The sequence below is a fragment of the Lipophrys pholis genome (assembly GCF_963383615.2).
Source record: "Lipophrys pholis genome assembly, chromosome: 4".
Classification (NCBI taxonomy): Eukaryota; Metazoa; Chordata; class Actinopteri; order Blenniiformes; family Blenniidae; genus Lipophrys; species Lipophrys pholis.
Genome location: NC_137637.1, coordinates 13742775 through 13755096, shown reverse-complemented (window position 1 = coordinate 13755096; position 12322 = coordinate 13742775). Strand labels below are relative to the sequence as shown.

The following is a 12322-nucleotide window of genomic DNA, read 5'->3' as shown; positions in this document are numbered from 1 at the left end:
TAAAGACATACCGTAAACCCGAGCAAGATTTTGTCAATAAACAGACTTTGGGATACAGATGATCCATTTTGTTCAAATACATTTTTCTAATTTCTCAAATCTGTTTGAGCTTTGGCTGGTTTTCCACAATTATTGTTTTTGTTTGTAATACCACACAGATCCTACTTTTCTGCCTTGCCTTTCAATCCCTCTGCACCACTTAAAGAGAGTCATATCATCTTCATAGATGTGGTCAAGTGCTTATAGAGACAGACGTGAAAGCATGAATCCATATATATATAATGTGTACACACACATACATAAGCTGCAATAACTAAAACATAGGAGTAGTGTGGTGTTATAGAGAAGGCTGCAGAGGTAACCTGCAAATGACCCTCGTTATTGTATTCAGTTATGCAAAAGAAGAGGCCAGCATATATCAGTGTGCCCTGTTCTCGAAAACAAACCATTCTGGCTCTAATGAAGTCTCCGACTGGCTCTCATGAGAGTTGGAATGGATAAAACATGCTAATACAGTGTGTTTAGGCACAGTGACTGGTCGCTTTTGGCATGAAAAGTGGATCGCAGGTCATTCGATTCAGTCTTCTGTTGAAGCTCATTGGTGGTTACACTCGGTTTGGGATATAAAAGGCCTGGGTCGGCTGTTGCCTAGTTAGGCGATTGTGTCGAGCTCATTATCCTTCAATCGCAAATAGTCATTAAGGGTAGTCAAGGCTACATTTCACCTCTTCCATCACTTAACCGTTGAGAAGTGCCGAACAAATACGCTCCGTTCCAGCGCTCCCGCCCCTTCCTGTACGTCCCTGCTTTGTGAATGATTGACTGGTGTCTTCAATAGGCTCGGAGTGGACTTGTGACGCCCCCATGCACCACTGAACGAAAACTAAACTATGACCTGTGAAAGGCAAATGTAATGCATGTGCATGCAATAGTGTCCATCCATCCATCCCACTTACATAGTAGAAAGTCCGTTGTTGTTGTTGTTGTTGTTCACCACACCAGCTGATTGAGCATTTTGTTCTCTTCATGACAACGTAGGCAACACAACATTGAAAAAGCCCAAATCAGGCCCAAAGTTCAAATTATTGTCAAAATTGACACCATAGATTGTTGCCTGCTGGCGTTAGGTGTTATTGGAAAAGCCAGCATCTTGAACTTTCTAAAACCTTTCCTTAAGGAGCATCATCTGGTCGTGCTACTGTCGGTTTAGGATTCCACTTCATGTTTGATGGCACAGCTTGATGCCATCATCACTTTTTTAGGTTGTTTGCACCGAGACACAAATGTGTTTTTCACACTGTAAGGCACAGAACAAACCTTGAGCAGCTGGTTATTAAAAAAAAAAAAAAAAAAAAAATCATGTTGCTGTACTGATGTTTTAACTGTACAAGAAACAATATTCCAGTATTGGTCAACAATGAGCCTTTATGCTGCAGACATACCATCACCTTCTGCATTGTTAAATGTGCCCTTTGTGTTCATGCAGGTGTCCTTGAATGACTAATGTCTTGTGTCCATCCAGCAGATATTACAGTGGTTTGTAGCCCATGTCGGCTTAATTTGACTGTGCCGCTGTAAAATATCGCGGTGCACTCTTGCTGTTTAATATTAGTTTAATATATTTATTATTTAATAAAGATCAGCCATAATTTACCTTGCAATCCTTGTTTTGACTCCCTCAATCTGTTCTTGTGAAAACATTAGCATACATACACGCGCAGACACGTATCCACACACACACGCTCACACACACGTGCACAGAAACCAAACGGTGTACACAGAGCTTTGTGTCGGCGTGGAAGGATTCTGACTCCGCCACAGCCCGTGTCTCTCTCTCACATTAAAAAGCCAATTTCTTTTTAATAGCAACAACAGCTGGAGCTGACAGGGCCACTGTCTGCTGATGGAGCAAACAGCTCCTGAGCTGTCCTGCAGCTCGGGCCCGGCTGCCCGCCTCATTACAGAGCGGGGAGAAGAAAAAAAAAAAAAAAAAGGCGTGTGAGGTGGTAGGAGGGAAAAAAAGGAGCAGGGAAGGCAGCCGGTACACTCTGAGGCAGGTGTTAGACACATTTAGGTATTATACACTGTAAAGTCTGTCCACAGAGGGCGCTGAGATGTTGAGCTGGAGAGGAAAAAAGGGTTATCATTAACTGCGATAGAAGCCCTAGTCAAGCATGCCCTATCGCACTGTGTTAAATCGCCTTTCGCTCACGAGCGAGAGTCTGAATCCCTTTGCTTCGCCCCGTCCCCTAGTGCACCTGGTCGAGTCCCAGGAGATGGCTCAACCTGCAGGAGTACCAGAGCAAGAAGCTGATGCAAGAGAGCGGCGTGGCTGTCCAGCGCTTCTACGTGGCCGACACAGCCTCCGAGGCCCTGGAAGCCGCCAAGAGACTCAGTGAGTGGACTCTGCACACACAAACTTGCGTGATTCACTGCACCATTGTTTCATGCAGACTTACTCTGAGCTCAAGGGTAAGTTCTAGTTGCCTGACCCTAATCCAACTGTAAGCATAGAATATTAAAACATGTCTTTACCTCAAATATTTACATGATTTCCCTTATTGTGACATGTATTTTGATGGAACAATGAATGAATAAAGTAAGAGTCCTCCCTCTCACTGGCGGCCTTCCTTCATTTGGCTTTGTTTGATTTGAAATAGTTTAGATTTTGTTTTAAGAGAGATTGATTTCAAATAGTCTCACAACTTAGAAAACATATTCAATTAGTTGATTTCATAAACCGATGCACAAATTCATAAAAAAAAAAAAGAATAAATACAACTTGTATACAATTGTATAAAGTCAGTTTGACTACTTTTGATTTTACCTTCATATTTCACTATTTAAAGCTATTAAAACGTGAATGTTTGTTGTCATTTTCTTCAGCACATTTATTCATTTTGATATATTGGATGAACATACTGGACCTAAAATTGCACAAAAAAATAAAATAAAATAGAAATCCGCTTTTAGCGTGCACAAATGTAAGAATTTTTTATTTTATTTACGGCCCCAAGCATGGACCAAAACATTGTGTTTTTCCTTCATCATAACTCTGTAAATCGTGCTCATGGGTTAAGAAGCCGCTGATTTCAGTGTGGTGATGTTTTCTCTCTTAGGCCCTGTTTACACAACAGTGCAAAACCTTTGGTGCATTTTGGGGGGTCTATTTACACGGAAACGTTGCTCAGAGCCACTGAAAATGCAACTTTTTCAAAAACGGCTCCTAAGGTGGAACGTTTATAAAATGCTCTCTCTCCTTCTCCGTGTGGACTGTGGAACTTTTTGACCATCTTGTTGCTTCCAACACATGTGAGGAGAAAATGAGGCACGGTATTGTGACTTGATTTGTGTTCTGCAAAACACAAATATTTCCAAACTTTTTGCAGAAGAGTGTCTATATTATTTAAAAAAAAAAAAAAAAAAAAAAAAGCATATTTATGAGGTCTTCTGTTGCATTTGTGTAGTGTTGATTTCATACTTTCCTTCCAGTAACATTAATTCTATCAAACTACTCTGAAATGACATCATTCCTCCTCCCATTCGTGCTATTTACGACTTGAACTGCGTTTGTACTTCTCTTTTAACTACAGCTGTAGCGAGATGCGGGCTCACTCCTTTGTTACGTTTAGTGTTGATGATGATTTAGTTTAGCGGTAGATGTAATTGTGCTGCTTTGAAAAACGGTGAAACCTTAACAGCCCCTGTTTGTGCCGCGTGGCTCCCTGGCCCTGCTACAGCATGTGCAAATGGCTGTGTTTAATAAGGGTTGAAGTTTTTATCAAGTTTAATCGCGTCTTTATGCCGTTTGCTTACGTGCGGGAGCCTGTGTTGTTTGAGCTTAGTGGCCGTGCCTGTTTTGTTTTTCATCACAGCACTCATCCGCACTAATTTGTTCCACAACCTCTCGTATTGAGTTTCTCACGCTTTATATGTTTAGTTTTTTTTTTTTTTCCCTCTCTTTGTTTTGCGTTTTAGTGCATTTACATTTAATCCTTTTGGTACAAGTTGGATCATTTCCCTTATGAATTCACACAAAGCCATGTAAAGAAGTGACTGAGAGTGTAATTTCTATACTCGTAGTACAAATACATTGCACTTGGATGAACAAAGAGGCCCTAATACCCATCTCTACGCACCCATACTTTTCTCTATCTCTCTCCTGTCTCCTTACCTCCCCTGTTCCATTTTCTTTCCACAGCAAACCGCCCGACACATACTGTGTATATTTCTACCCTCGGCTTTATATTTTATTCATTGTCCTCTGCAACTACAGCAGCAGCTTTGTGATAGCGCATCCAGGTTGGTTGTCAGCCAGCGAGGTGCCACTCTCACCGCTGTCTCCGGGCTCATGCGCCTGGGGCGCTGCTTTCCGTGGCCCAGGTTACGATGCAGACAAAGATAAACTGAATAGGAGGAAGAAGATATATATTCTGATGACAGTACCTATATTGCCTGGCAGGGGATAAAATGGAGAGGCTCGGGATAGTGGACTTGGAAAAGAACAGACAGTTTAATAAAACGCAGGTCAGACTCGAGGGTTGAGTTACTTATAATTCAGAATTTGCCGTGCATTTTATTTTTTGGAGAGCCAGCAAGTTGGATAGTAATTGTGCGTCGTCGTGTTACTCTTGAGAGCCTGCACTGGAGTAGCATAACCAGAAATTACACGTTGGCATTTTTTTGTGAAATTTCCTTTCTACTGTGCGGTTTGAAAGTCATTTATCATCGCGGTCTGTCGACCTGGGTTGAGTTTAAAGAATTTTTTTTTTTTTTAATAGGTTTTCTATAGCGCTTGCTTTCTTCTGTGTGCCATTGTTGCCTAGAAACATAAGAGAACTGTGTGAAATAATTCAGCATCAGATCTTAATTAACAGTCGTGCAATCAAATTAGCGCATCCATGGCTGCGATCACTTTTGCTGAACGTGTTCGTAAAATTTCAGGCTCGTCTTAACATGCTGATTTCTGCTGTAATCTGGAAACGTCAACCTCATAGTTTTTGCCGTGTACTTCAGAGCTACTTTGACTTCTCATCTCTATTCATGCGTTCAGCTTTGGTGTGTCTGCGCATGTGTCCATGCGCGTGTGTGTCTTGCCCTTCTTGCATCTTGTGACTACTGCTGCCTCACTCATAAAGCATGCAATGGGGCATCTTCAGACGCTTCATTTTTTTCCCCCCCCTTACACACTGTCTGTATGGCTTCCTCTTGGGCCGTGTTAGGTCATACATAAGTGTGATTAAAAAGAAAAAAGCCAGAGGAAGATGAATAATTTCTTCGCTTAAGATCAGTTGAACTGATGCACAAACTGAGACTGCCAAGCAGCGACTCCCGCGGGGTATCGGGGGGGGGAAAGGCGTGCTATGGAGCCAGACCTGGATGAAGGTCTGTATTATGGCTTTCCCCTGCGGAGGACAAACACTATGCCTCTGCACAGAAGATGTGGAGGTTTTGGGTATCTGAGCTGGCCAGGAGTGGCTCAAATGGATTTCTGCGTGGAGCTGATATCCTGCTGTGAGCCCCCGGTTGCCGGTACACAATAGAATGAAGCAGTCAAGCATGGAAGCACAGATACAGATGAATGAATGACGTTGGTAAGTGTGAGCTCTCCTCTACGAACACTCACACTCGCACGCAAACACTTAAACACACATGCACACCAACCAGTATTCTCCCCTTTACTGCACTCACTTAACCATGAAGTGGTTAGGTTGACAATTTAATCGCCGCTCCGCTTTACAGAAACACCTCTCGATCTTCTCATGTACTATAAAGTGGTCCAACTTTTCCCAAAGTGGACAGAGATTGATTTGTTCCATTACCGGTAAGAACACACAGCTTAAAATCGTTCTACTTTCCAATCAAAACCTTAAAAAAAAAAAAAAAAAAAATAAAATAAATCCCGTATGAGCTATTGATTCCATTTAACTAGAATGGCGATTCTTGGGGAAGCGTTCACATCGCGGCAGATGGTTGATTTACAACCAGCTAATGTCTCATGGAAAGCAGGGTTTGATTTCTGCGGCACCACACTGGGCAAGTCCTGCAGGGAGTTATCAGAAAAGTCCAAAGCTTTTGTAATTTGTGCTCCACTGGGACGCCGTGTGCATGGCACACTAACAGCGGCTGTCTGTCCAGAACCAATGACCCACATCCACCGTTGGCACAGTCAAGCTGCAAATGTGGTTTTTTTGTGTGTGTGTGTGTGTGTACACTCAGTTTTACTTTTGAAAAATAAACTTTTGGACCTTAACATTACTTCAGCGTCCAAACTCTTTGATTAAAATGTTAAAATAATAGTTGTTGTCTCATAAATATTTCATCCCTGAGCTCCCCAGCATTTCTGTTCATTTGGGTATGGAGGCATAATATGACTCATTTCTGCTGGTAATGTGCTCTGCTCTTCTTTTGTCAATCGGGAGAATATAAGTCAACTGTCCATCTGCCAAAATAAATAATTGATAGTTGCGATGTGACATTAAATGGCAAGCAGGAGTCGAGTTACAGCAGCTCTTCTATTTCAGCCTTTCCTAAAATGTCACCTTAAAGAAGTCAGAGAAATTAAAATCACATTTCCATAGTGATAACCCAGCACTTGATTAAAATTATATTCAATCAAAGATGCTTTATTAGTGTGGCGTTCTCAGTGCTTCATCAGCCCGATGAGGCAGTCGAGGACACATGTAAGAGGGTGTTTAACTGAAAGAAGAGCTCATTTGACACACTAATTAGTCATAATACCCCTGCCTATATTCAAAGCATCCCAATGTAGGAACATATATCATAAAGGACACATTGCCAGTCCATCGTGATGACAAAAGCTGTTTACATGTTTATTGAGATGCCCGCATGTGTAACGATGTACAACATTTTGGAAGGGGAAGCTTTAGAGAGTACTGTTACCTGGTAAACCCTACGTCTGCAAAAACTTTGAGTTCGTCCTCACGTTCAGAATAATTCACCCCTTGCATTTATCGATGTTGTCATGCTCCAAGCTCGCGTCGCCACAGCAAGATCTTGTTCTTCAGGTTCCATTTTAGTTTCAGACTAGATATGTGTTCTCATCCACCTTCAGTGGTGTGGCCCGTTGGGGTCTGACAGCCAGGAAGCAGGACCAGAGAGAGGTTTAGTCTGACACTCTGACAAAGGCCTAATAGGTGTCAGATTATCTCTGGAATACCCATTTGGATGTCTGTCAACTACTGGAAGCATCTACAATGAATATGGGAGTGATCGAGGTGGACTGGAGCAATTGAAGAGTGCATCCTTTATTCTCCTGATCTATCATTCCAGACTCCTCACATCCATTCATAGACATTACACCTTGATACCAGTTGCTTCTTTCAGCAGGATGATGCTTTCAAAGTGTTGATGTTCTCTAAGTCGTCATTGTACAATAATAACCATGGCGTACAACTCATTAAGGCCATGACTTGTACAATTTGAGGGGGATTCTGTGATTAATCTGCTGCCAGATATGACCCGGAACCTTCAGAAGTCTGATGGCCCACCACAGCCTGGGGCCTTTCCCAATACTGGTGCTTTTAGTGTTAATGCAGTCGGTTCTGTGGATGGCACCTTCCCAGTGAATGAAAACATAGCTCGTAATGTTTGTGTCCTTACGTCTTTTATTGCAGTTGTTTTTGGTGTTTTGACTTTAGAGTTTTCCATAATTCTCAATGTAACAAGGGACTTTTTCCTCACCTCAGGCCAGTCCGGCCATTTCTTTCAGGCATCAATGAGGGAACTCCCATTTACACGACATTTACGCGACATCATTTTCAGCGTTTATGCCAATTCCTTGTAAATAGACTTTATCCAAGTGTTGCCATATAAACGCAAGGCTTCTCTGAAACTGAAACACAAAAACGATGCGTGTAAGGCCTGAGATAATACAAATATTTGAGGTAATCAAGCTGCTCTGAACCGCTAATTTACTATATAGCTTGAAGCTAATAGCCAATTGGTGTGGTCTCCAAAACAAAACGTGGTCACAGTGTGGATTAAAACACAAAACAAAAAAAACACCACACATATTAAAGATGATTGATAAAAATAACCATTGGGTAGAGAGCAATATTTTTCAAGGATTTTTTTCAAAGTGTCTGAAACTTTGATATAAACAGCTTTTACGCAGAGGCATGCTTTGCCGTCTAGCCTGTTTGGGTTATCAGAGCTCCAGTAATGAATATAGATTTTGTGTTTGCCTTGGAAGCAGATTTGCACAGTTATGCACTTGCAGACAAAATATACGCACACGTACCTGTGCCCGGCCATAGCCAAAGAGAATACGATTATGCAGTCCACTTTGTGTGTCGCCACCCGCTTGACAGATGCATCTGTTGAGCAAATCTTGATGGATTTTGAGTCTGAATTCTAAATCAAAAACCACATTTTCCCTCTCTTTCCTCTCTATGAGAGCCCTTCATGTCCGCCATGCTGGCTGCCTCCCGCAGAAATCATTCGTTGACAAAGCAGTGATGGAAGAAAACATCACATCCAATTCTTATCTTAACCACATGCTGAGCCCGAGAGATGGAGGAGCGCTACGTATACTTGTGTATATGTACACCCCATATCTGATGAGAAGGGAAAATGCTCTCCTTTACCGTTGTCGGCTTCCTGGCTTTGCATTGACAAATTATACTGCAGCCCTGTTTACCGTGCCTTCATGTTGTTTGTCCAGTCCTTGGTTTGTACGGTTCCGTTCAGTTTTCTTCTTCGTTGCCGACGTCTGCCTGCCCTACTCCTCTTTCTACTCAGCACAGTCGCACCGCCAGAATGACAATTAACATAGGGAAGGAGCTATTTTAATTCATTTCACTCTGCAATGAATATTCAGTGTAAACTGTTTTTATGCCTCGCTGTCAAATCTCATGTGTGCTTATTAGAGGGATGGTTTGGTGTGTTGGCTTCCTGAATAATAGCAGGATAGCGTGACATTAACTACCTCTTTGATGAGGCAGGTGTGTGTGTGTGTGGGCGGGTTTTTGTGATGTTGCGTGATGGCGAGGAAAGAGTTGAGATCTATGCGATCGGCTCACCTCACAAACTCTCCTATCTATTCCGATCTGCCACACGTTGGCGCCTTAAGTCGACATGCTGGAAAGATTTCAAAGATTGTTTGCTCGCGGTGTAAACATCACCGCGTCCATTAAAAACACAAAATATTCTATTGTTCATTCTATATATAGTGGTTTTGTTTTTTCCTCAAAATGAGAGCGTTTGTTGTTGTTTTCTTCATATTTTTGGGTCACTGGTGATTGTCAAGTCAGTGAGACTGGTATTGTGTCCCAGCTGATGTCAACTTAAAGCAGCTCAAGGCCACAGTTATTGTCTGACTGTTTTCAATCTGCTCATTTGCTCGTCTGCTCTCTGTGGTCGCTCCGGCTCGTCTGTGCTTCAGGCCTGTGATCTCACTGTTAACCGGGAGGCGGCATTTTTTAACACGATACTGGCTTAAAGTCGATTTGTGTCATCAAGGAAGTTGTTACATGCTTTCAGAGTGTATTTGTTTTTAGATTTGTTTTTAGATGTTTAATACAGTAAAGTACGGGCGTCCTCACATGTCATATTTTGGTTTTGGCACTTTTTTATTTTTTTATGTGCATATTTTGTCTTTCGCCAAGTCTTTCTAATTAACTAGATGCATTTTCACAATCGACATGTTTTAGACCTTTTCAAATTAGATGCAGTAGATGTGTCAAAATAGTTTGCTGAAAGGAGCATGTTGTTGCTGATTCTGTTCAGGCTGAATTTACGGCCCCGTTTGCAGAACTTTTTTGCATTTTTGTGTCAGAAAATGTTTGAGTTTACACAACAACATTTGGAAAACAATTTCCATTTATACGGAAACGCCAGACATTCTGAAAACAATGTAGTTAACATGTTAGGCCACTAGTGGGTAGTGTTGTTGTTTGTTTTGTAATGAAAACACTCACGTGCTACAGAGAACAAAACGCTATAAATATTAACAATGGTAGTACACAGACATTCGTATGGATGAACAACCAAGCGGGATTGCTATTACGAAGGACTCAAATGCAAAACTTACAAGTCAAATCATGACACTCTGGAGTTCACCATTGTTGGTATTATCCATCTACCCTTGCTTGCTCAGAAGAACTATTTACTACAGCCTGAGCCACGCTGTTTATGCGCACGAGCACTGTTTCAGAAAAGGCGTGTTTTCCCCTGTTAACATGGAGACGGAGTTGAAGTGTTTCCAAGAAGATGAGCTTTCCTCCATTTCCATGCAATTGAAGTCCTATGATGTAGAAAACATTCGCCTTTTCCAAAAGCATCATTTTCAATGGCTCCGAGCACCGTTGTCGTATAAATGGACACCCAAAGTGCAACACAGGTTTTTACTTAAAAATATTGTTGGATTGTTAGGTTAACGTAGGTGGGTTGTCAAAGTTTAGGGTTATTGTTTAGTGCCAGATGCATTACAACAAAATCTGAGCAAAACAAATGATGTAACTTATTTTGAAATATCAGTTATATCGGGAATCTTTCACAAAAAGTGAATGCAATGTTTCTCGAGGTGTCTCGTCGTAATCAAGTTCGATTTAACATAATGCTACAAAATGAGTCCAATTGTCAGGAAAACTTATTGTTCTCTACACGTACTGTAAATTTTTTTTTTTTACTCTCCTCTAAATATAGCTGTTAGTTATAGATTCCTTAATGTTTTGAGACCTGTCACGCTGCACAAATTTGATTTCTTTAAATGTTTTTTTCATTACACTGCATGTAACAACCGTCTTTATAGAGAATCTCTTTCTTTTAGATGCTCGAAAAATATAAACGTAATAGATAGAAATGTCCTTGAATGCCTCTTGAGTAGGCACACAGACAAGACACTCTTTACAGGCGCTAATGTACTCTTGACACTAAGTGACAGTAAAAACAGGAGAGATTCTCAGAGGACATTTGTGTTTACATGGACAGGGTAAAAAAATTTAATAAAGCCCTTACAATTGAAGAAAACATGTTTTCATCATGTATCCATTTCACATTTCAGCCAATTCACACGTTCCTCTTCAAATGACTAATTGTGAGGCAAAGCAGGTGTATTTATCGTGACAACACAAGTTGTCGTGTTTACAGTGTTGAATTAGAGCATGTATAAATGACAGATTCTACCTGTATCGTCTTGCACAATACAAAATGGCACACTCTGTTGTGCGAGTGCGTTTTTATCCAAAATGTGGAGTTAATTCCCATTATGATGTTTTACTCTTTTCAAAATTTAGTTTGTTTTAAATGCTGCCCAGTTTACATGATGTTTTCAAGTGGGAAAAAAAAACTCCAATTGTTTTTGTATTTTCGTTACAGAAAAGTTTTGCAGTTACATGGCAACTTTCTGAAACATGTCTGTTAAAACATCCGAAACACTGGAAGCTATGTAGTTTTAATTGCTATTCTGGGTTTCTCTCAACTATAAACCCACCAAGTCCCAGGAGAATATTGACGGGTAGTCATGTCACTCTGGAAGCCGTCATTGTTGTTATTGTCCATCTATTCACACATGTGCAGAAGAACTAGTTACTATGTACTATGTACCCATCTACAGGCAGACCGATGGAGAGTGTTTTTGAAAAGTTACGCTTTTCCCAGTTTCCACAGAGACAGAGTTGGAGCCCAAACGTAACAAAAGTTTTGCGTTTTTACTTGACAACGTTGTGTAAACAGGGCAGGTTTTCTCATTTCTGTATTTATCTTGATTCTCTAGCTGCAGCAGTTTAGCGTGTTTGATAATATTTCGATTAAATGTTCAGCATTTTTTAATGTGAGCAGTGGCTTTTCACCTTGAGCAAATTACACAAGAAAAAGGTTTCTGCCTTAATCTTTACTAAGGCACATGCTTTCTTTCATGGATTGTAGTATTTTTTGGTTCAGTACCTGGTTTCTGAATGTTTTTCAAGAAAAATGACGCATCTTCTGCTAGCGAGATGCTCTTTTTTGAAATACCTATTTAATATTTACAGTCAGTAACTTGCACTTTTGGTTTGCACTAAAGCTTATTTTAAAATTTCTGTTGGATGTACAATGACACAATTTCTAAACTTGTGTTTTAATGAAGTATAATTACTAGTTTTATCCTTCACTTTGTTTTAAAATACTTGGAAAAGGCTTTCTCATGACACGCAGATTGTTTTTGCTGCTGCTACACCCTCACCTGAAGCTCTCTGCCTCACTTTCAGAAGCACTCATCTCAGGAGTAAAGTCATCCACCGGTGAACTGAGAGAAAAGTGCAATTTTCCTTTTTTTTGTTTCTCCATTTGGTTTCTTTGGTTCGGGTCTCCCGTTGTGCTT

General features: G+C 40.9%; 1 protein-coding gene across 1 annotated transcript in view; it reads left to right on the top strand.

Annotated features, from left to right (window-relative positions):
- Positions 1–12322, top strand: part of suclg2 (succinate-CoA ligase GDP-forming subunit beta) — a 121185-nt gene that overhangs the window by 21494 nt on the left and 87369 nt on the right. The window contains exon 2 of the mRNA XM_080460891.1: positions 2254–2395. Within this exon, the coding sequence (XP_080317017.1) occupies positions 2254–2395 (142 nt within the window). The remainder of the gene's footprint in view (positions 1–2253; positions 2396–12322) is intronic.